Below are 25,246 nucleotides of genomic sequence, written 5' to 3'. Positions count from 1 at the left end.
CCAGTGGCCATTCAGGGTTCATTTATTATTAAGAGTATCTGGAAAGCCTAGGAAGCTCTTAAGTCATGGCTTTGTTGGGCTGGAGATGAGTTTCGTAATGGGCTTTCCTTGAATCAACAGAACATTTGGTGGTCTCCCTTGTTTGCAATTTAGGGTACTCCTCTCACCAAGATTCAAGGTGCTAGTGCTCTGCCTTGTTTCAAACATGGCATCCGCACTCTTAAGGATCTCTTTTCAAGAGCCACCATGAGTTTCAAGTCATGGAAAGATATGCAAGTTCAGTACCGCCTTGTTAGTATGGATCAACAGACTTTTGACTTGCTGATGTCTTCCATCCCTATGCACCTTGTTCATGAGGTGGGGGTTTAGGCTATTCAGCCTTGGTGGCATGATTGGAAGTGGTATCCTGCCACTCCCTTTGCCAATTATAAGCCTAGTATGGGATATCGATGGCTCTCACCCCATCTTCTGATGGTTGACACACCTAACTAGTGGTGGAATTTGCAATCTTCGCTCTCTCAATGGAGAAAACGTTTTGACACCATTTGCTGTGCTATTATAGAACCCAAGATTGCCCACTTTTCTTGGTGCCTTGCCTTCCAAGGTCTTCCCCTGGGGCCTCAGCTCAAGCACATTGGGGTTCCTAATCCCAGATGCCCCTTCTATGGTCAGCCTGAGTCTTGTTTGCATATTTTCTAGTTTTGTAAGCGTGCTCAAAATTGTTGGCACTAGATTCATGATTTTTTCAAGCCTTTCAGGCCCGAACCATTTTCATGGCACATGATCCTGTTGGGTGATTCCCCTAGAATTCCTCAAAAATTCACCCAAATTTGGCATACCTTTAGGATGGAAATTTTGTTTTCTCTGTGGAAAGATAGAAATGCTGTTATGTTCACTCACAATTTTTTGGATGTTAACATTGCTATGTATAGTAAAGCATGCATTTGTAATAATGTGATTATGCAGATCCAAGTTCAAGCTAATAAAGTTTCCCTAGAAGTTGCTCACTTACAAGAATTGTTAAATCATTGGGGTAATACTCCTTGTACCATTGTCAAAGTTCCTCTAGATGCCTCAGCTGATATCTCTATGCCTCGTGGCTGCCATTCTCTCTGCCACTCCTCAAGCTGTCAATCTCACACGCCATGCTCCCAAGATTCCCACCACCGCTCTCCCAGTGGTGGTGATGGCAGATGGAGGTGCCACTCTGCTTCCCCACCTCGTGATGGTTCTAGCTGGTCCCCGGCTCCGCCTTCCTGGGCCTCAGCGGGCACATTCTGGGAAATTTTCTTGCCTGGCTTTGGCGATTTCTCCTTCACGGCTAGAGGTCAAGGAAGTGGAGGCTGCCCCTGATCTTGCTGCTGCTGATGATGGCTAGACTGTTCCCAATCCGCCCCACAATCCCACTGATACGTGGGGATTTCCTGACAAAGATGATCCTCCTCCTTCGGCTAGCACTGCCTTCGCAGCTTGAGGTGGTTTATTCTATTTTTTTATTTATGAATAGTTGCTATTTCTAGTTGAAGCCATGTTGTTAAGTCCAGCCATGGCCGTGTGAACTCTTTTGTGGGATGATCTTGTATCCCTGGCCCCTTTTTTGTGAATTGTATTCTTAGTATATTTTATTAATAGAAAAGGATTATTCATCAAAAAAATAAAAAATATAAAGAATAAATTTCATTCAATTATAAAAAATCATCACCAACAATATAACTTTGAAATCACTACTACATTGAATAAACAATTCCTATCACAAGCAATCCTCTCCGGTGGATAAATTCCTATACATTACTCCATTCTTCCCTTTTCGCTAGAGGCATATAATTTAGGCATGTATTTTCCCATAATGTAGGACTCCAAATGATGTGACAAATCCGATGTATCAATAGCTTGGTGGTGGAAGGATTTACACTGAAAGTAAAAGACAATCTGAATGAGCAACCAGATGAGATCAAATCCACACCGCAGCGCCGCCAGAGGACCCAGTCCTATGGCGCCAATCTGCTCATCCATGCCGCCCGGCACAAATAAGGTGGACCGAACCAGACCTTCCATTCCAAATGTGACCAACGCAAACAAAATTCTCAACCCTAGCCCCGTGCGCCACTTTCCTCTCATCAGATTCCGGCTCTTCTTCAGCGCCCCCAGACCCCAACCCTCCTCCAAAACACACGCCACGCTGGCAACGTCCCACACCATGCCGATGTACACGTGGACACCCAACGAAGCCACGAAGATGGCGACCATGCCCAATAGAAACCTCCACACGCTGAAATCCATCATCGTCTGAATGTTCCAAATGCACCACAACACGTACACGTGGAACACCGCCACGTAGAACGCGAAGATGAAGGCGAAATAGCAGAGAAAAGTGAGAATGAGGCGCTTCCAAACTGTTGGGACGACCCTCATAACCCTAACGTATGACAACTCCTCCTTGCCCGTGTAAATACACGCCACCGTGTACACCGCCGCCGACGTGAAAAGCAGCGAGAAGGCCAAGACGGAAAATTTGTGGACGGCTTCCCACAGGAAAACTTGTCCCGTTTCGACATAGATTTTGATTAGGGTTTCTCTCTCCAGAGAATATGTGCCGTTTCCATTTAAAAGCCCCGATTCCTTCATTATGTTTTCCAAGCGGGGATTTGAGTTCGAACTGTGGTTGGAAGTTGCGATATGGAGAGGGAGAAGCAGCGTCAGCGTGATGGCGGCAAGCAATTTTGGGGCAGAGCGGAGGATTTTGAAGGCCTCTGCCACCACTCCTGCCATGCCCATGAATTGCACTTGTTCCAATCCTCTGCCCATCGTTCCTGATTTCTTCTAATGTAGAAATGTTGATTCAAGACTTTATATTTGTTATGGTCCGCTCTCATGTGGCGCGCTAGCCAATTTTGATTTAAATTCCTGTTTTTGACCATGTGCCCATTCAAATGTTTGAAACGATTTGGGTTTCGTTCATGTTTCAGAGTCCGTCACGCCTCCTGCAGATTAGAGCGCGTCATGGAATATTAATGTTTGGGCGGTATTAAAAGTGGCTCAAATGTATCTACGTGTAAGGTTCAGAATTTTTATTTCTTTTTAAAATCCAGCGCTTCTATGATAAGAATATCTTATATTTGTGGACTTCATCCCTTGTGGGTAGATGACAAACCTCATTCTCTCCCTACCATAAACCTATATGAGAACTTAGAAGCGCATCAAGGTAGGTTTTTGGTAGAAATGACATTAGTTTATACATGGGTTTAAACAACACACAAGGTTTGGTACCTAGACTAAAAGTATTAAATAGTGATTTATTTTTAATTTATTACTTATAGTTTCATACTTCATTTGCAATTGTTAGATTGAGAAACACATGACTAATATTATGAACTATATAAAAAACTTTTCTTCTCGCAATATACTCCCAAAGTGAACCCTCTTTATGACACCTCATGATGGAACGAAGGATGCTTATAACTCTAGTTCCTGTTAATCCGCAATACTGGTTAGCAAATAAATTTAGAGATATATATGTTTTTCCTAATGTAAACTATTTTGATCATATAATTTTCACATTCTATAATGCTGGTTTACCTCAGAATAAGACAATAACTAAAGAGTACAAAGTGAGCATTCCTTATTTTGTTTGGCCACTAGAAGCTTCTCCTTAAGGTAAATCAAAGTAAATAATACACTCCCTTCAGCTACAAGTTCACATTATTCAAACCCATTTCTTAATTTCAAACATAAAATAATCTTTGTCAATATCCACACAAAGATTGCAAACCAAAACTCATTTCATCAAAAAAAAGGCATATAAAAAATAAATTACAAAGGCTTTAAGATGCCCTTTCTCTTGCCCAATCATTTTTTTACCATACAAGCCAAACCTGCGATCAAATTAAAAATGAAGGCTTTAAGATGCCCTTTCTCTTCCCCAATCCTTTTTTAACCATACAAGCCAAACCTCTAATCAAATTACAAACAAAGGTTTTAAGATGTCATTTCTCTTGCGCAATCTTTTTTTCACCATACATGCCAAACATGTGATATCTCTTCCACTTTGCAAGGTCCTCTCCCATTGTTTCCCCCTCCTCTCTTTTAAATGTGCACATTTTAGCTTTTGAAATAAGCCACATGCCTTTTCACCTTCCTCTTCTTCAAACTCTAAATCTTCATAATTTTCTTTTCAATATTCTCTAACAAGTGCAATTCCTCTAGAAAAAATTTATTATAGTAGCTTTAAAATTTGTCTAAATCATACCATCTTGCGTATTGAATGCCTTGTAGCTAAACTCTCTCATATTCCTCAACTTATGGCATTTTAGATTCCACCTCGGTTTGGCATTTAAAAAATAAAATTAATAGTCTTCAAAAATTGGTGGGTACATTTGAAATGGCATACCAAGATGTCTTGTTCCATGATATTAAAATTTTAAGTCAGATAAGTATTATTTAAGTAGTTCAAATATATCAATAATATTTAAATTGTTGTAATTTTGAATTAAATAGTGCCATATTTTTTTAAGCATCATTATTTCTTTATCTTATGTTCTCCTAATAATAGATAATAGAATATAATTTAAAATATTTATACTATAAAATTTAGCAAAAAATAATCTAGAAACAACACACCAAGCTAAGATATCTACACATTTAAAATTCAATTTTATTCCATTAAATAATAAATCCTAACACTTGATTCATATAATAAAAATATCTCACTAGAATGGAATTTGTGACGTTCATTCCATGTGGGTTTACATAAATGACAAACCTTGTTCACTCACAACTAAAAGGTCATCCAAGGATACAAATTCTCTTTAAGGTTGTTGGTTAGAAACATTAATTTCTCCCACCAAAAATATGCAACACTCAAACCAAGGATTTAATATGTAAGCTTCCTACCACTCTTCCAGATACATTACTTTATTCATATTAAAATTGAGTATTTTGAAAGGTGTATATATTTGAAAGAAGGGGGGGTGTTGCTGGGTGAATCAATTATGCAATTAAAATAACTTTCAATATTCTTATTAAATCTAAAACATGTAAATAGTAGATGCAAAAACCAAAAAAAGAAAACTATACACAATTACACCAAATTTGTGAACTAGGGAAATCCTTGATTAGAGGGAAAACCTGTTAGAAATAATATTACACCAATATAACTGGGGGGGTGAATTATTTATATGACAATTAAAAAAATTATCCAAACTTAATCAAACAACCAGTGTAAATAGTAACCATAAAGAGATGCCCATACACAATTACACCAAATATGTTGACTATCGAAACCCTTGATCAGAGGGAAAACCACGGTGGGAATGATGCTCGCAAAGTGATGTATTAATATGAATATTCCTTATTAGAGGATGGACCCTATTAGGAGTCTATTACAACACTTAGTACATAGAGTCCCTGTTAGGAGATTTTTGAATCCTTGTTAGGAGATTCCAACCCTGTTAGGAGTTGTAAAAAGCAGCTGAACCCACTATCCAAACAGCTTCAATATTAGATCAACAAACCCATTTTCCAATTGATCTTGGTACTATTCTTTTCAGAATAATAGATGTATGACAATCTTTTTCTTCTTCCTATGTCTAGTACATCAGACTTCTTTACCTTCAGATCATGCACTCAGATCTGGAACTCTGTAACCATCAATAGTAACCTTTAAGGTCACTTACACACATTAGCAAATCACTCTACTCTGTTGCTTCACAATTCACAATTCTTCTCTTCTCATCAATATCAAACATCATATGCAAAACTCAAAAAACATCTTTCCTTTATACCACACTCAATATTAAATCCTTGAGTTGGCTCCACATTTTGGCATATGTTAATTAAATGAAATACACATTTAATTAATGTTGTTAGCTCATAGTTATACCCAAACGTTCACATGTGCGACTTTTGAACCTCCACACTTACTGACATCATCATTGGTTAGTGTACTACCTCCAGTTAACTACGTAACCCTTCATTTCAAATACAATGTGTTGTATCGATCATACAATAAGTAATATTTTCCTAATGCTCTGTTTCCATGCAGTTCTCTGTATATCATTAATATCTTTCGTAAACTGTCGATTTAGGTTCTGTGTACTTGCCCATGTGTCTAATACATATTGTAGTATGTGCTTGTAACTATGCATAAGCAGATAAGTAATGTATTATCCTTAATACAAAGATCACAATTTGCTTCTCTGTTAGTTTTTACAAACTCATTACTATGTTGTCAACAATGAAAAACATAGTCATAATAATGTTTTGCAATGCTCCACCATAGTATCGGCATTCATGCTAACAATCTCCCCCTTTGGCATTGATGGCAACATAGATGAAAAAATCTAGTTCAAAGAATACCATAAGTCTCTTCATCAATCAGATCTTGCTTCATGCAAATCCTTTATTGCAATACTTCTCTCCCATAGTACAAACTCTCTCTAATGTTTTTCATGTCACTCTCTCCCCCATTGACATCAATGTCAAAGATAGTACATAAATGGCTCAATTGTTTGAACATACAATAATCTATCAGCATGACAAAAAGCCAATCTATTTCTTTACAACTTTTGCATATACCTTTATAAACAATGCAAGTGTCTAAAGACATTGTTGCATACCAATTACCTATTACCAAGAGTCCTTGACTGACTCTGTTCATCACAGATACTCCCCCATTGAGGAAGCATCAACATTCAATCCAGTCTAATAATGGTGCTATTTGCCATGGACTGATGCACTTTTGCATCATCTATTCTGAACTAGGTAGGGGCATAACCCCAAGAATACCTCTCAGGTACTCAAATGTATCCTTTGGCAAGACCTTTGTGAAAACATCTGCAATATGTTCCTTAGTGTTAATGTATTCCAATCTAATTTCCTTCTCTACAACTTTCTCTCTCAACACATGATACTTTATAGCCATGTGTTTAGTCTTAGAATGCAAAACAAGATTCTTAGACATGTTAACTATACTTGTGTTATCACAACAAATGATAACAGGTTCTCTGAATGTAATTCCAATATCCTTCATCATCTGCTACATCCATATGACTTGATTACAGTTGTTTGCTTCTGCAACATACTCTGCCTCTATAGTGCTTTGCGAGGTACAATCTTGCTTCTTGCTAAGCCAAGAAACTAATTTTCCTCCAAGGAAGAATGCTCCTATACTAGTGCTTTTTTTGTCATCCCTATCTCCAACCCAATCAGCATCTGTATAAGTGCAAAGGGTGAAATCATTGCTTTTTTCATACCAAATGCCATAATCTAATGTCCCTTTTAGATATCTGAATATCCTCTTTATTGTTGCATAGTGATATTCTCTGGGATTAGCCTAAAATCTTGCCACAATTCTAACTACATTAGCTATATCTAGTCTACTATGAGTGAGATATTGCAATCCTCCAATCATAGATCTGTACTTCTTTTGTTCAATAGTAGGTGTCTCATCTTTACTCGATAACTTGTGGCTAGTTACCATAGGAGTTCCAATAGGTTTACAACTTTCTAGATCAAATATTTTAGCAAATCTTTCAAATACTTGGTCTGAGAACTAAAGATGCCTTCTTTGTTCTGAACAATTTGCAATCCTAAGAAAAATTTCATTTCTCCTATCATGCTCATTTCAAACTCATTCTTCATGTCTTCTAAGAATTTGTTACTAGCTTCATCATTTATCATTTCCTCCAAAAATGTTGTCATCAACAAATACAAAGATTATTAGCAAACCATCTTCTATTTCCTTCAAGTACAAGTTACTATCTACTATTCCTTTAGCAAATCCAAGCTTTTCTAAGTATTTGTCCAACCTTACATACTAGGTTCTAGGTGCTTGCTTTAATCCATACAAGGATTTCTTTAATTTGCAAACCATATCCTTCTCTTATGTCAAAGTAAAATCTTCTAGTTTCTCAATGTACACTTCTTCCTCAAGTTCTCCATTCAAAAATGCTAGTTTGGCATCTATCTGATATACCTTAAAAAAATTATTTTCTGAATATGGCAAGAACATTATGACTACTTCCATTCTTGCTATAGGTGCATATGTTTCCTCATAATCAATTCCTTCTTGTTGAGAGTAGCCTTTGCATACAAGTCTTGCTTTATTCCTTACTACTTCGCCTTGTTCATTCACTTTATTTTTGAATACCCATTTTGTGCCAATCACATTTTTGTCCTTTGGTCTAGGAACTAATTCCCATGTGTCATTTTCAATTATCTACAGAAGTTCTTCCTCCATTGCTTTTATCCAATGATCATCTTTGATTTCTTCATCTGCGTTCTTTGGTTCTACTTGAGATATTAGGCATAGTTCTTCATTAATTTTGCTTCTTGTCATTACTCCTTTTTCTTTACTTCCTATTAGCTGATCAATAGGATGATTTCTTATCGAATTCCTATTTGGGGTAGGAGTTGTTGCTTCAATTCTTATTTCAAGTACTTTTCTATGTTCCTCTCTTACTTCTTCAATTTGCACATTATTTTGCAAGTCATTGTTAGTCTTGAGAAATAGTTCATTGCATCTATTGGTCATCCTAGAGTAACTATCTCCACCAGAGTTATAAATCCATCATCTTTTCCTTAGTGCCAAACTTTTCATCTATTTTAACATTTGCACACTCAACCATAGTTTTTGTTCTATAGTTAAAACATTTGTAAGCTTTACTTTTCAATGAATAGCCAAGAAAAATACCTGCATTGCTCCTTGGATCAAACTTACTGATATCATCATCTCTTTTGATGTAGCATTTTCTTCCAAATATCATGAAGTATTTGACTGATGGTGAGTGACCAAACCATAAATCATAAGGTGTTTTCTTCATACCTTTTCTAATATGTACTCTATTTAGTGTATATACTACTATATTGATTGCTTCTCTCTAAAAGGTTTTTGGTACATCATTCTTGAATAACATGGCTCTTGTTGCTTCAACAATTGATCTATTTCTACTTTCAACAATTCCATTTTGCTCTGGCATATGGGGTGAGGATAGCTATCTCCTGATACCATGCTCTTAATAGTAGATATTAAATTCTCTAGAACTGAATTCTCCTCCTCTATCTGATCTGAAGAGTTTGATTCTAACTCTAGATTCATTCTTTACTTTGTTCTTGAATATCTTGAATTTCTCAAACGCTTCTAATTTTTCCTTAAGAAAAGATACCCACATCATTTTGATAAAATCGTCAACAAAAATCATAAAATACCTGTCTCCATAGAATCCTCTTGTTCTTGCAAGACCACTCAAATCTATATGAATGAATTTCAGCTTTTGTGTAGCACCAAACTATTTGCTAGGAAATGAAACTTTCTTTTTCTTAGCCAAGGTACATTCCTTACAAATAATGTTACTGGGCTTTGTGATCTTAGTTAGATCTCTCATAGTAATTGTATTACTGGCTTTCATAATGTTATCAAAGTTAATGTGACAAAATCTTCTGTGCCATAACCAACTGTTATCAACTTTAGCTACCAAACATGTTGTTTTAGTGGAGTTTAACTGAAATACATTACCTTTGGTTCTTGTGCTAGTACCAAGTAGTTTTCCTTCCTTGTTCTTGATAATGCATGTGTCATTACCAAACTATAATTGGTAACCTTTGTCCATAAGTTGTCCAACACTTAACAAGTTATGTTTCATTCCATCAACAAAATAAACATCATCAGTATTTTTTTTACCATCTAATGTGATAGATCCAATTCTTGTAATGTGATAGGTAGCATTGTTCCCTACTCTGAAAATTCCTCCATCATGGCTTCTAAATTTGACAAACTTTCTCATATCACTAGTCATGTGATGTGAACAACCACTATCAATTATCCAATCTTTTCTTTCACCTTGTGAGATCAACACACTTTCTTCTTTGATTTTTCTATCAAGATCATCCTCCTTTATAGCTATGAATCCTAATTCATCTTCACTTTTGCTTTGATCAGATTCTTCCTCTTCTTCTTCATTAGCATACAAACAATTTCTAGGTTTTCTAGATTTGAATCTTCCCTTAGGGTATGTGCAGGATCATGGTGTACCAAACTATGGCCTTAAGTGGCAGTGCAAAATTGGCAAATCGGGTTTATGTCAACTTGACACATAATTTTGAAGTGGTTATGTACTTTATATCAAAAAGTTGTAAGAAAATAATCTGTAGGAAATTGAATGTAGTTTCTAAACTACTAGGCCTTATTAGGAGAAAAAAAATAATTAATTGGTCAAATGTTTGAATTTTAATGCAGTACTAAGAAAATTTCAGGGCAAAAATAAAAAGTAGGTGTATGTCTAACCACCTTAATCAAAATCAAATTATAATATTTTTAAAATATAATTATAGATATGAAAAGTAGACTCATGCCTGGATGTGACACATATTTTTTGGTATTTTAATTTCAAATAAATAATTAAATATGAATTTTCTACCAAAACTTTTTTGGAAAAAAAAAGGTCCCATGTCTGACCACCCTAACTAATAGAAAATTTTACCAAATTTTAATTTTTTTTTTCTTATACTAGGGGAAGTATAGAATGTGACACAACTTTTAGATTTAAAAAATGTTATACTTTTTAAAAGTTATAGCTATTTTTCAATCAGTATGTCAATCAGCACTTTACAATAATCTTCATTCATAATTAACTAATAAATACTTATCAAACTCAGAATTTGACAGAAATTATATTGATGGAATCTAGAGAGTGATATTAAAAAACTCTTTTTGTTTCATTCAATTTTGATCAAAATAACATTTTCAGATGGCCACCTGAAGTCTGAGTATCACTAAAACCCTCTTCAAACACGTCTTTTGGGTTGAGCGGGTAGGCTTGGTAAATACCAAGCCTAATCGGATATCTGATTCCAAATCGGATATCCGATATGCTTCGGGTGGAAAATTTCAAATCCCAACCCATTTTGGAGGGAAAATTAGGTTTAAACATTATAGCTTATGATTTATCAATTATTTCACTTATATTACTATGTAAAGACGTATATATAATAGCGTAATGTAAAGATATAAGATATAATCTAGTAATATAGAATAATATATTATGTTAATCTTATTACAATCTATAAATATAATTTATATTATTATTATTATTACTAAATATAATAACGTAATTTATATATATATATAAAATACATATTATATATTATTATATTAATATGTATGTTATTAATATATATATATATAATAACATAATATTTTCATTAAATATAATATGTATTATATATTATTATATTAATATGTATAATGATATATATATAATATAACGTAATATATTAAAAATAAATATATAATATGTATTATATATACTATTATATTAATATATATGTTATTAATATATATATATATATATATATATATATATATATATAATAATGTAATATTTTCATTAAATATAATAACGTAATATTTTTATTAAATATAATAATGTAATATATATATATATATATATATATATATAAAATTATATATTATTATATTGATATGTATGTTATTAATATATATGTATATTATTAATATATACGAGTCAAAGGGGGTCATAGGTCAACCATTGACCCCCTTTGATGCATTAAACGATGACATATGTCTGTAGGGGTCATAAGACCCCTAAGAACATATTAAAATGGTTAATATGGGTCAACGGGGGTCATAAGGTGACCTATGACCCCTTTTAACCCATTAAATGATGACATATGTCCCTACCAGTCTTAGGACCCCAAGGGACATATTTGAATCGTTCATATGGGTCAAAAGGGGTCATAGGGTGACCTATGACACCCTTTGACCCATTAAACGACGACATATGTCTCTATGGGTCCTATGACCCCTAGGGACATATTCGAATGGGTAATAGGGGTCAAAGGGGGTCATAGGTCCTTTTGACCCATTAAATGCTGACATATGTCCCTAGGGGTCCTAGGACCCTTATAGACATATTCGAATGGGTAATATGGGTCAAAAAGGGTCATAGGGTGACCTATGACCCTCTTTGAGCTATTAAACGATGACATGTGTCTCTAGGGGTCCTAGAACCCCTAGGGACATATTCGAACAGGTAATATGGGTCAAAGGGGGTCATAGGGTGACCTATGACCCCCTTTGACCCATTAAACAACGACATATGTCCCTAGGGGTCCTAGGACCCCTAAGGACATATTTGAATCATTCATATGGGTCAAAGGGGGTCATAGGGTGACCTATGACCCCTTTTGACCCATTAAAGGATGACATATGTCCCTAGGGGTCCTAGGACCCCTAGGGACATATTTGAATTGTTCATATGGGTCAAAGGGGGTCATAGGTCACCCTATGACTCCCTTTGACCCATTAAATGACGACATATGTCCCTAGGGGTCCTAAGACCCCTAGGGATATATTCAAATGGGTCATATGGGTCAAAGGGGGTCATAGGGTGACCTATAACCCTCATTGACTCATTAAATGATGACATATATCCCTAGGGGTCCCATTAAACGACGACATATGTCTCTAGGGGTACTAGGACCCCTAAGGGTTAAAGGGGGTCATAGGTGACCTATGAATTGACCCATTAAATGATGACATATGTCTCTAGGGGTCCTAGAACCCCTAGAGACATATTTGAATCATTCATATGGCTTAAAGGGGGTCATAGGGTGACCTATGACCCCCTTTGACCCATTAAATGATGACATATGTCTCTAAGGGTCCTAGAACCCTTAGGCACATATTCAAATCGTTCATATGGCTCAAAGGGGGTCATATCACCCTATGACCCCCTTTGACCCATTAAACGACAACATATGTCTCTAGGGGTCCTAGAAGCCCTAGGGACATATTTGAACCGTTCATATGGGTCAAAGGGGGTCATAGGTCCCTTTGACCCATTAAATGATGACATATGTCCCTAGCAGTCCTAGGACCCCTAAGGACATATTTGAATCATTCCTATAGGTCAAAGGGGGTCATAGGGTGACCTATGACCCCCTTTGACCCATTAAACGATGACATATATCTCTAGGGGTCCTCAGACCCCTAGGGACATATTCAAATGGGTAATATGGGTCAAAGGGGGTCATAGGGTGACCTATGACCCCCTTTGACCCATTAAATGATGACATATGTCCTTAGGGGTCCTAGGACCCCTAGGGACATATTTGAATGGGTAATATAGGTCAAAGGGGGTCATAGGGTGACCTATGACCCCCTTTGACACATTAAACAACGACATATGTCCCTAAGGGTCCTAGGACCCCTAGGGACATATTTGAATCGTTCATATGGTTCAAAGGGGGTCATAGGTCACCTTATGACCCCCTTTGACCCATTAAACGATGACATATGTCCCTTGAGGTCCTAGGACCCCTAGGGACATATTCGAATCTTTCATATGGGTCAAAGGAGGTCATAGGGTAACTTATGACCTCCTTTGACCCATTAAACGATGACATATGTCCCTAGGGACATATTCGAATCGTTCATATGGTCAAAAAGGGTCATAAGGTGACCTATGACCTCCTTTGACCCATTAAACGATGACATATGTCTCTAGGGTTCCTAGGACCCCTAGGGACATATTTGAATGGATAATATGAGCCAAAGGCAGTCATAGGTCACCCTATGACCCTCTTTGACCCATATGAACGATGACATATGTCTCTAGGGATCCTAGGACAGCTAGGGACATATTCGAATCATTCATATGGGTCAAAGGTTGTCATAGGGTGACCTGTGACACCCTTTGACCCATTAAACGACGACATGTCTCTAGGGGTCCTAGGACCCCTAGGGACATATTTGAATGGGTAATATGGGTCAAAGGGGGTCATAGGTCACCCTATGACCCCCTTTGACCCATTAAATGATGACATATGTCCCTAGTGGTCCTAGGACCCCTAAGGACATATTTGAATCATTCATATGTGTCAAAGGGGTTCATAGAGTGACTTATGACCCCCTTTGACCCATTAAATGACGACATATGTCTCTAGGGGTCCTAGGACCCCTAGGGACATATTTGAATTGTTCATATGGGTCAAAGGGTTGACCCATTAAACAACAACATACGTCCCTAGGGGTCTTAGGACCCCTAAGGACATATTTGAATGGGTAATATGGGTCAAAGGGCCCTATGACCCTCTTTGACCCATTAAACGATGACATATGTCCCTAGGACCCCTAGGGACATATTCGAATCGTTCATATGGGTCAAATAGGGTCATAGGGTGACTTATGACCCTCTTTGACCCATTGAACAATGGCATATGTCTCTAGGGGTCCTAGGACCCCTAGGGACATATTTGAATGGGTAATATGGGTCAAAGGGGGTCATAGGTCTCATAGGGTGACCTATGACCCCCTTTGACCCATTAAACAATGACATCTGTTCCTAGGGGTCCTAGGACCTCTAAAGACATATTCGAATCGTTCATATGTGTCAAAGGGGGTCATAGGGTGACCTATGACCCCCTTTGACCCATTAAAGGATGACATATGTCCCTAGGGTTCCTAGGACCCCTAGGGACATTTTCGAATCGTTCATATGGGTCAAAGGGGGTCATAGGTCACCCTATAACCCCCTTTGACCCATTAAATGACAACATGTCCCTAGGGATCCTAGGACCCCTAGGAACATATTTTAAATGACGACATATGTCTCTAGGGGTCCTAGGACCCCTAGGGACATATTTGAATGGGTTATATAGGTCAAAGGTAGTCATAGGCCATCCTATGACCCCCTTTGACCCATATGACCCATTCGAATGTCATAGGGTGACCGATGACCCCTTTTGACCCATTAAATGATGACATATTTCTCTAGGGGTCCTAGGACCCTTAAGGACATATTCGAATCATTCATATGGGTCAAATGGGGTCATAGGGTGACCTTTGACCCCCTTTGATCCATTAAATGATGACATATGTCCCTTGGGGTCCTAGGACCCCTAGGGACATATTCAGATCATTCATATGGGTCAAAGGGGCTCATAGGGTGACCTATGACCCCCTTTGACCCATTAAATGACGACATATGTCTCTAGGGGTCCTAAGACCCCTAGAGACATATTCAAATCATTCATATGTATATGGGTTAAAAAATTAAAGGATATGTGTGTGTGTGTGTGTGTGTGTGTGTGTGTGTGTGTGTGTGTGTACTATTTATACTATTTCATGATAATAATAATAATAATATAAATAAACACTAAATATTAATATTATTATATCTATAGTAATAATAATAATACTATTATAGCTATAATAGTAATATATATATTAATACTATATTGTAGCATAATAATAATAATAATATAAATAAACACTAAATATTTACACTATTATATCTATAGCAATAATATTAATACTATTATAGGTATAATAATAATATTGATGCTATAGCTATATTAATACTATATATTAATACTACTATATATTAATACTATTATATGTTAATACTATTATATATTAATACTATTGATACTTTATATTAATACTATTATACTATTAATACTATTATACTATTAGCTTAGTAATAAACCAAAGTCGGTTTTTCTCTAATAGTTTTCATAATATTAATATAATTATGGCAAAGGAGGGAAATTATAGCAAGTTTTCCCCCCAAAAATTCACTTTGCAAAATCAGATATTCAATCTAGGACCGGATATCTGATTTTACTAGCACCAATTTCCAATATTTCTCTGTCCCTAGAGACCCGACACCATCATTTTTTCACTTCTTTTTTCACGGGTTTTGCAAAAAGTTGCATTTTGGAGCCCAACCAATCAATTTTTTTTTGAAAATATAACCTGTCATCTGAATGGGGAGCAGCAGTCGTCAAAAGGATAAACGCAAAAGGAAGATGTCCAATGAAGACATTGTGGCATATAGGGAAAGAGACAATATGGAACACTGAAAAAAAAGACAAGGTATGCTAAATATCAGTCAAGTTGACGATGAATTAATTGAAGATGAAATCATAGAGTCAGATAATGAATATGTATAGTTGGGGAATGAAAATGTACCTATTGAAAATGATAATGCTAAAATTGAAAATTTGGATAATGAAAATTTTGAAGAAGAAATGCCACCAAGTCATAATTCAAATTGCATAATTAACCATGTCGAAGATGATAATGCACAGGAACCTAATCCACAATAACCTTACATATCTCCTAATTATAATCAACATTCATGAAGGTTCTAAAACACCAAAATGAATAATTGAATTTGATGAAATGATTATTACTAGTTTGGAAAGAAAAAAATCAGAAAGAACCATTTGGTTATGGGCTTCAAGACTATATCAGATTTTTCTGGCAACAAGACAGTGGTAGAGCAATGTCAACTTTTCATGCACTTATTAAAGATGCAAAAGATGAGACCTATGCTTTCCAAATTGAAGATTCATGTCAATAAAAAGTTGGAAAGAAATGCCATTATTGTGAAGAATCTTTTCAGTGCTCTCAATAGCATTGGGAAAAATAGCAAAAAGAAAGATAATATAGTTGCTCGAAGGGTTATTATAACCTCTTTGGTAAGTCATCATTTGAGAAAGGGTAGATATATGAGACAAACTTGTATTGATTTGAATCTAAATAATACTACTTTGAGAAGAGCACTTAGTCGACGAGAGAAAATTGATGATCCTCTTCAAAATAAAACATGGGCATTTGGTGGGAGACTTCCACATTTTGATAAGAAGCTATCTGACGATGTGAAGGAAGAAATTACACAATTTTGGCACTCTAACTCACGAGTATCACCCAATGCTAAAGACATCTTAAAGTTGCGAATTGGCATCAGAGACCACACACTACATCCTAAATACCATTTGGAGGTAAGTTAAACTATGTTGTTCAAACAATTTAGAGAGAGTCATCCAAGTCTTCATATATCACAAAGGGCTTTTGAATCTTTGAAGCCATTTTATTGTGTGCCACTCAAAATTTGAAATACATGTTGTTGCAAATATCATGTTGAGTTTTCTATGCACCATGAACTATTATGCTCCATCTGTTCTACTTTGCATAGTAAAGAAATGTTTGAGGATTGTGAGGCTAGTGGGATTCCAAAATCATCAAGAGACTTGCTAGATCAACTCTTATGTCATAGAGTTGATGGTTGTTCCTTTTATAGAAATGCTTGCTTAAATGAGAAGTGTTCAGAATGTGGTGGCTTATCCAAGTTTGACACATGTTTCCATGAGGGGTGCGAACAAGATCTTGGAAAGACAATAATGAAAACAAGGGTATATGAAATGGTGAAATACACATTGAAGAGTGGGAGTGAGAGCTCTAGATGTGAATTGGATGGAAAAGATATCAGTGTGGCTAATTTTATTTCAGATTTCAAGGAAAATCTTTTTTACAAGTATACAAGACATAGTTAGAGGTCTCAGTGGTTGGATCAACAATTTAGAACATGCAAGGAGACTTTTTCCATTGGCACTATTATATCAGTTGTTGATTTTGCTGAGAACTACACATTGCAACCTCAAAATGAGACACAATCTCGGTATTACAACTCCATTTAGATTGCAATTTTTGTTCACATAACATATAGACATGCCCCTAATAGTGCAGAAGATAATCGAAAGATTATTAGAGAGTATCACTTTTATATGAGTGATGATAGATCTCACTCTCACGAGTTTGTGCAACATTGTTTCAAGAATTTTTTTGATTTCTTACATGAGCATGCAATTGCTATGGATAGACATATCATTTGGTCAGATAACTATACAGGTCAATTCAAGAATGCTCACATGTTTTATTGGTTGTGTAGGATGCACATAGAGAGAGAGAGGTGCCTCATATTTGGAGTTTTTTTGAGTCCGTCTATGGAAAAGGGAAACATGATGGAGTAGGGGCATGTGTGAAGAGAGGTCTAGTTAAGGAGTAACTGAAGATTTCAACAACAGAGCTTCTTGATGCTCGTAGCAATGTTGATTGGTGTAGTTTAGTATTATCATAGGGGGGACTCTTGATTCAGTGGTACGCAGGTTCTTTTGGTTGGTTGAGGAAGGGTCTATAAGTGATAGATCAGATTGTGCTACAGTGAGAGACTCATCAAAAATGCATTCATTTCGGAGCTCTGATTCTAGTACATGGACCATTTGGACATGACAACTAGCTTATTTTTGTTGTACTTGGTTTTAGTGTGACTGGGATCATTGTGAGTCAAGTGAGTGGGTGGACACATGGGCTCCACATTATCTTACTCCATTTTCTATCATACCCTCTATCAAAAATGATGACATGGAAAGTTCACTTGAGTATAACCATCTATCAAATCTACTTCAGCCAGGACATGTCTTTGTATTGGTTGCACCATAGGAGAATGATGAGAAATCTGATTATTGGTTAGCACGTTGTGTAAGAGGTAAACAAAAACTTGCACAACTGATCACAGATGATGATGGATTCACATATCCTACTAGTTCAGTGGTTGTTGCTGGAACATGGCTACGGACATACATGCTTAGAAGGAATGAAATTCTCGCATTTGAAGACTATCAGAAGCACAAAGTAATTCTCATATATTTGCATCTTATTATAGCAACAAATGTAAAGTTATTGAAGCATCAAGGAAGACCAAAAGTAAAAGAACTTTTTACTATTGCTAATGCTGATCATGGATCCCTATTGGAGACCCTAAAATAGAGAGAGGACCCTATTGGAATACTCAACTAGGTATATATACTTCTTATGTTATTTTCTTCATAATGATTTAATGAATTGATGATTATCTTGTTTAATACAATAAGTTACTAATTTTTTTATGATATTGGAATGTAGGTACATCATGAAGAGTTGGAGGGGGATGGTATTGGGGAATTCTAAAATTTATGATGTATTATGATGTAAAATGTGTACTTTTTTTTAATATGGTTTTTGTATTTTGGTAGGTTCTTTGTAAGGAATTATAAGAGGAAGATGTTGAACAAGTTCTTGCAAATCATATTTGCATGTGATACAAGGCTATAAGAACAATTTTAAGAGCATTTATAACTATATCAAAGATAATTGCTTGCAAATATCTTATTACAAGTTTGGCTTTTTCCTTATTTGACATAAAGCTAACATTATGATTATTAAAACTATTTTTATCAAACTAATCAAATAAGAAAAATCTAGAAAGTAAGGATGAACAATTAGAATACTACGTGATTTGACTTTTTAAATTTTTTTTTATGTAATTCTTCCCAAATTTAATTTGAAAAAGATTTATTATTGCAATTGTCTACAGTTTTTTGGGCCTTATTGAAATGACCATGTCCATGACATGTATGACACCAAACATTCAATTCTCTCTTGATATAAGGTTATCTCTCATGCTAAGAATGCTAAGTAAGATCATGAAATGATTTTAAGGTTCCTTTAATTGTGGATGTTCACTTAGTGAAATAATGTGATTTTCTAGTAATCACTTAGGTGACTTACAAATCTTGGGTTCTTTGGCAATCTTGCATTCTAACAAGGTGGTTGGTGAGTGCTCCCATGGAATCATTCACCCATCCTCTAACTTCTCTATGTAATCTTTATCTTAATTCCACCTCCTTATTCTTAGGAATTTTTTATCATTCTAGGACTTCTTTCTTTTGGATAGGTGGATTTCACAATGTTTGAACCCTTGATATTTCCACCTTCATCATTCAAGTAATTCTTCTTTTTCATCTTCATATTTGGGTTTAATCCTTGGAGCAATCCCTTGCATGCATTAACATCTTCCATGGCATATTAAGTCCATTTCCTTGCACAACTTGAGCATCATCGGGATCACTCCATTGATGGGAATATTATCTTTGCATTCTTTTGTGCCCTCAACCTCAAACTTTGTTATAAGCCTTGGCCATCAATTGGTCCAATAAAATAGATTTTAGGTAAATTTCATGTTTCTTAGGTAAGTCTAGATGTTTAAAACATTATTAGGGTACCTAGGAGTTTGTAGCGTCCATTTGCAATCAAATTTTTGATAAAACTTGTCTTAGCGCAAAAATTGCAAAAAATTGCTTAGCAACTTTTACAATTTTCTTGAAAACTTTTCAAAATCTAACTTCTAACAGCTAGAACTATTCAAATCATCAATGCCATTAGCTCTGGGTGGTGGATGAACCCTATTGACACCCTTGTTCTGGCCACAGAGACCATCTATCATCATCAGCCACCCCATACAGAGGAGTCCCCAAGGTTCTCTAAGTGCTTTTTGAGGTCGATCTTTCGAGGGTCGTAACTCAGATCTCATGAGGACTATCGATGAACTATCAAATGCTACAGGATGGTGATGTTGAGACCTAAAATTTTCTATCTTATTTTTGAGAGATCACATTCCATTTGGATTTGGCACAGTGATCTCACTCAATGCCAAAACTCGTAGTGTGCCTCAGTTCATAGGTGCACCACAGCGCAACTTTAAAACCGCTGATCTTGGAATCAAATCATTAGTGCCACTAGCTCTGGGTGGGTGGCTGAACCCTAGTCACACTTTTGTTCCAGCCACAGAGACCATCCATTGTCTGTGACCACCTCGTACTGAGGAGTCCCCAAGGCTCTCTAAGTGCATTTTGAGGTCGATCTTCTGAGGGTCATAACTCAGAGCTCGTGAGGGCTATAGATAAACTGTCAAATGCGACCACCTCGTACTGAGGAGTCCCCAAGGCTCTCTAAGTGCATTTTGAGGTCGATCTTCTGAGGGTCATAACTCAGAGCTCGTGAGGGCTATAGATAAACTGTCAAATGCACAGGATGATGACATTGAAGTCTAAAATAACCTATCTCATTTTTGAGAGATCACATTTCGTTTGGATTTAGCACAACGATCTCGCTCGATGCCAAAACTCGCAGTGTGCCTCAGTTCATAGGTGCACCACAGCATGACTTTGAAATCGCTAATCTTAGCATCAAATAGTCAACTCCATTAGCTCCAGGTGGGTGGGTAAACCCTAATCATACCCTTGTTCCAACCATAGAGACCATCCATCATCTGTGGTCACCCCATACGAAGGAGTCTCCAAGGTGCTCTAAGTGCATTTCAAGGTCGATATTTTGAGGGTCATAATTGGGAGCTCGTGAGGACTATCGATGAACTATCGAATGCTATAGGACGGTGATGTTGAGACCTAAAATGACCTATCTCATTTTTGAAAGGTCACATTCTGTTTGGATTCAGCACAGTGATCTTGCTCGATGCCAAAACTTGTAGTGTGCCTCAGTTCATAGGTGCACCACAACACAACTTTGAAACCGCTGATCTTGGCATCGAATCGTTAGTGCCATTAGCTCCAAGTGGGTGGGTGAACCCTAGTCACACTCTTGTTCTAACCACGGAGACCATCCATTGTTCACGGCCACCTCGTACCGAGGAGTCCCCAAGGTTCTCTAAGTGCATTTTGAGGTCGATCTTTCGAGGGTCATAACTCGGAGCTCGTAAGGGCTAGATGAACTATAAAATGCTATAGGACAATGACGTTGAAGTCTAAAATAACCTATCTCATTTTTGAGAGATCACATTCTGTTTGGATTCGGCATAGCGATCTCGCTTGTTGCCAAAACTCATAGTGTGCCTCAGTTCATAGGTGCCCCACAGCATAACTTTGAAGCTGTTGATCTTGGCATCGAATTTTCAGTGCCATTAGCTCTGAGTGGGTGGGTAAACCCTAGTCATACCCTTGTTCCAACCATAGGGACCATCCATCATCTGCGGCCACCCCATACCAAGGAGTCTCTAGGTTCTCTAAGTGCATTTCTAGGTTGATCTTTCGAGGGTCATAACTGGGAGCTCGTGAGGACTATCGATGAACTGTCAAATGCTATAGGACGGTGATGTTGAGATCTAAAATAACCTATCTCATTTTTGAGAGGTCACATTCTGTTTGGATTCAGCACAGTGATCTCGCTCGATGCCAAAACTTGTAGTGTGCCTCAGTTCATAGGTGCACCACAGTGCAACTTTGAAACCAGTGATCTTGGCATCAAATCATCGGCGCCATTAGCTCTAGGTGGGTGGGTGAACCCTAGTTAGACTCTTGTTCTAGCCACGGAGACCATCCATCATCCGTGGCCACCTCGTACCGAGGAGTCCCCAAGGTTCTCTAAGTGCATTTTGAGGTCGATCTTCCAAGGGTCATAACTCAGAGCTCGTGAGGGCTATAGAAGAACTATCAAATGCTACAGGATGATGATGTTGAGGCCTAAAATAACCTATCTCATTTTCAAGAGATCACATTCCATTTGGATTCGGCACAGTGATCTCACTTGATGCCAAAACTCACAGTGTGCCTCAGTTCATAGGTGCACCACAACATAACTTTGAAACTGCTAATCGTGGCATCTAATCGTCAGTGCCATTAGCTCTGAGTGGGTGGGTGAACCCTAGTCATACCTTTGTTCTAGCCACAGAGATCATCCATCATCCGCGACCACCCCGTACCAAGGAGTCTCCAAGGTGCTCTAAGTGCATTTCGATGTCAATTTTCTGAGGGTCATAATTGGCAGCTCGTGAGGACTATCAATGAATTGTCAAATGTTACAGGACGGTGATGTTGAGACCTAAAATGACCTATCTCATTTTGAGAGATCACATTTTGTTTGGATTCGACACAATGATTTCGCTCGATGCCAAAACTCGTAGTGTGCCTCAGTTCATAGTTGCACCACATCACAACTTTGAAACTTTTATCTTGGCATCGAATCATCAGTGCCATTAGCTTTGGGTGGGTGGGTGAACCCTAGTTAGACTCTTGTTCTAGCCATGGAAACCATCCATCATTCGTGGCCACCCCGTACCGAGGAGTCCCCAAGGTTCTCTAAGTGAATTTTGAGGTCAATCTTTTGAGGGTCATAACTTGAAACTCATGAGGGCTATCGATGAACTGTCAAATGCTACAGGACAATGATGTTGAAGTCTAAAATAACCTATCTCATTTTTGAGAGATCACATTATGTTTGGATTTGGCACAGTGATCTTGCTCAATGCCAAAACTCGCAATGTGCCTCAGTTCATAGGTGCACCACAACGTAAATTTGAAACCACTAATATTGGCATCGAATTGTTAGCACCATTAGCTCCAGGTGGGTGGGTGAACCCTAGTCACACCCTTGTTCCAGCCACAGAGACCATCTATCATTCGCGGCCACCCCGTACCAAGGAGTCTCCAAGGTGCTCTAAGTGCATTTCGAGGTTGATCTTTCAAGGTACTTATATGTATTTTGTTCCTATTATTATCTGTATAAGTCACACATCTTTTTTATGTTATTACAGTTTATCTTTAAAAGACAAAATATATGTTAAAAGCATTTGGTTAGCTCAACCACTCAGAATAAGACTTTTCCAATGCTAGGGACGTTGAGAATAAATATTGAATTCATATGATATGAATTCATATGGAATGTGTTGTGTATAATTGAAAGTTCTTTAATTCATTGTGTCATTGTTTTGGGTTACTTCTTATATGATTATTTTTAGAAAGCTCTTAAATTAGCACTAATATGCATTGAAGAATGATTAAAGGAATATGAATTAAGGAATACTCACTATAAGAATTTTATGAACGATAAAGGGAAAAACTCTTACCCACATACATAGTGATGAAGATCTCTTAGGTTCGGGAATAAATGAACATTCATTCTTACTACTTTAGTTAATCTTAGGAGTTTTGTTTTTAATGTTCAACTAAATCATCTCGTATATTCAAACTTTCAATTTCTCCACTTGCTAAGATTTTCAAATAAATCCTTGAAATATGGGCATCAATAATATGAATCATATAATATTTACAAACCATTACTCATATAATATGAATCAATAATAAAATTTTGAACTATAAAATACCATTTATTAATAATGAACATATCAAAATAGACCAGCATATCCATAGACAAAGAACTCAAACATATATATCAAAATACATGGATCCATATACAAAGTGTGGTTGATCATGCCATCAAAATGTGTATAATATCAATATTTCTATATACAATGTGGCATATTCCATCTCAAAATGTCTCATGATGCATCCTACGATAACTATACTATCCTAGGGTGCTGGTGGATGATCAAAATGTAGCCTCTTCGCTACACTAGGTGGATCGGATGCCTCCTACATAAACAAAAAATGGAAAACCCAAAGTTAGACTACAAAATTTATATGATTCTTTGTATCTAACATTGAATTAATCAAATTCATAATGATCCTTTTTGTAATAAAAATTTATACTATCAAAATTTCATAATAAATACCTCTTTCGTCGACCTCCTGCACAAGTTAGGAGTCCTCTCATATGCCCTTGGCAATGCTTTTACCTCTCTGATTGTGGGCTGTATATGTTCAAATACATTTGTCAAATGAATCTACAATTTAAACTATAACATTATAATTCATAGCATGCTAAATTTATAACATATTTAATCATGAATTCAAACTACAACTTACTATTGTAGGCTCCTCCTCGGGAAAGAGTGGTCACGTCATCAAATCTACATAACTCTCCTGTCGGACCTCATGTGCAGTAGGAGTCTCCTATGAGATACAAAATAGTAGTTGTTAATATCATGGAAATTAGTTTTGAACTTATTTATGAAGATAAGGATAATAAAAAATAAATGATACTTATACATATAGTGGGGCTCTAAGTGTGAATGGAAATCCCTGATGGTCTATGATGCAGAATCTGTACATGGTCATCGCTAGTAGCCACGCCCTATATACAATAAAGAATATAATTAAATGAGATTATCACAAACATGTTACAATAATGCATCGATATTTAATTAAATAGAAAGTACCTAATTACCTTTCCTTTATCAATGTGCGTTGGCTCACCCTTCGCACTTTGTCCCCTTGGGACAGCTGCTACATGCAAGATAAAAGAAAGTTTAGCAACCATATATGCTACAATATCAAATTTTAAAAAAGTGTGAACACAACATAATGTACCGTAGATGTCTCAAGGCCAAATGAAATGGCTGAGAGCATGGCATCGTCAATCTGTCTGAGCTCCTCCTCGGTCATCAATTAAACATGAATGACGATCACATACATATAAAAGTCAATATGGCTTAAAAATTAAAATTACTCTATTATAAAAATTAACTTTAAATCGCATATGTCATAACAAAAAAAATGTATACACACACCAAAACTGAAGGAGTCCATGCAAAGGCATTCCCCTCCTCTCTCGCATCAGGGTCTGTAGCCTCTACATGTGTGTCTAGTGTATCCTCACCTAATACAAAATGATACTCAGAAAGATCACCTATGAGACCCAAGCAAATATTCT

At 36.7% G+C, this 25,246-nt stretch overlaps 1 protein-coding gene across 1 annotated transcript; it reads right to left on the bottom strand.

The window, feature by feature from the left end:
• Window positions 1–1,788: 1,788 nt before the first annotated feature.
• On the bottom strand, window positions 1,789–2,805 carry LOC149531802 (uncharacterized). The gene has a single exon (XM_089808397.1). The coding sequence runs from the start codon at window positions 2,803–2,805 to the stop codon at window positions 1,789–1,791; it is 1,017 nt and encodes a 338-aa protein (XP_089664523.1).
• Between the last annotated feature and the right edge of the window lie 22,441 nt (window positions 2,806–25,246).

Source organism: Cupressus sempervirens, chromosome 11 (assembly GCF_028749045.1).
Source record: "Cupressus sempervirens isolate cs-2001-9-10 chromosome 11, ASM2874904v1, whole genome shotgun sequence".
Taxonomy (NCBI): Eukaryota; Viridiplantae; Streptophyta; class Pinopsida; order Cupressales; family Cupressaceae; genus Cupressus; species Cupressus sempervirens.
This window is presented reverse-complemented; position numbering and strand designations above follow the sequence as displayed.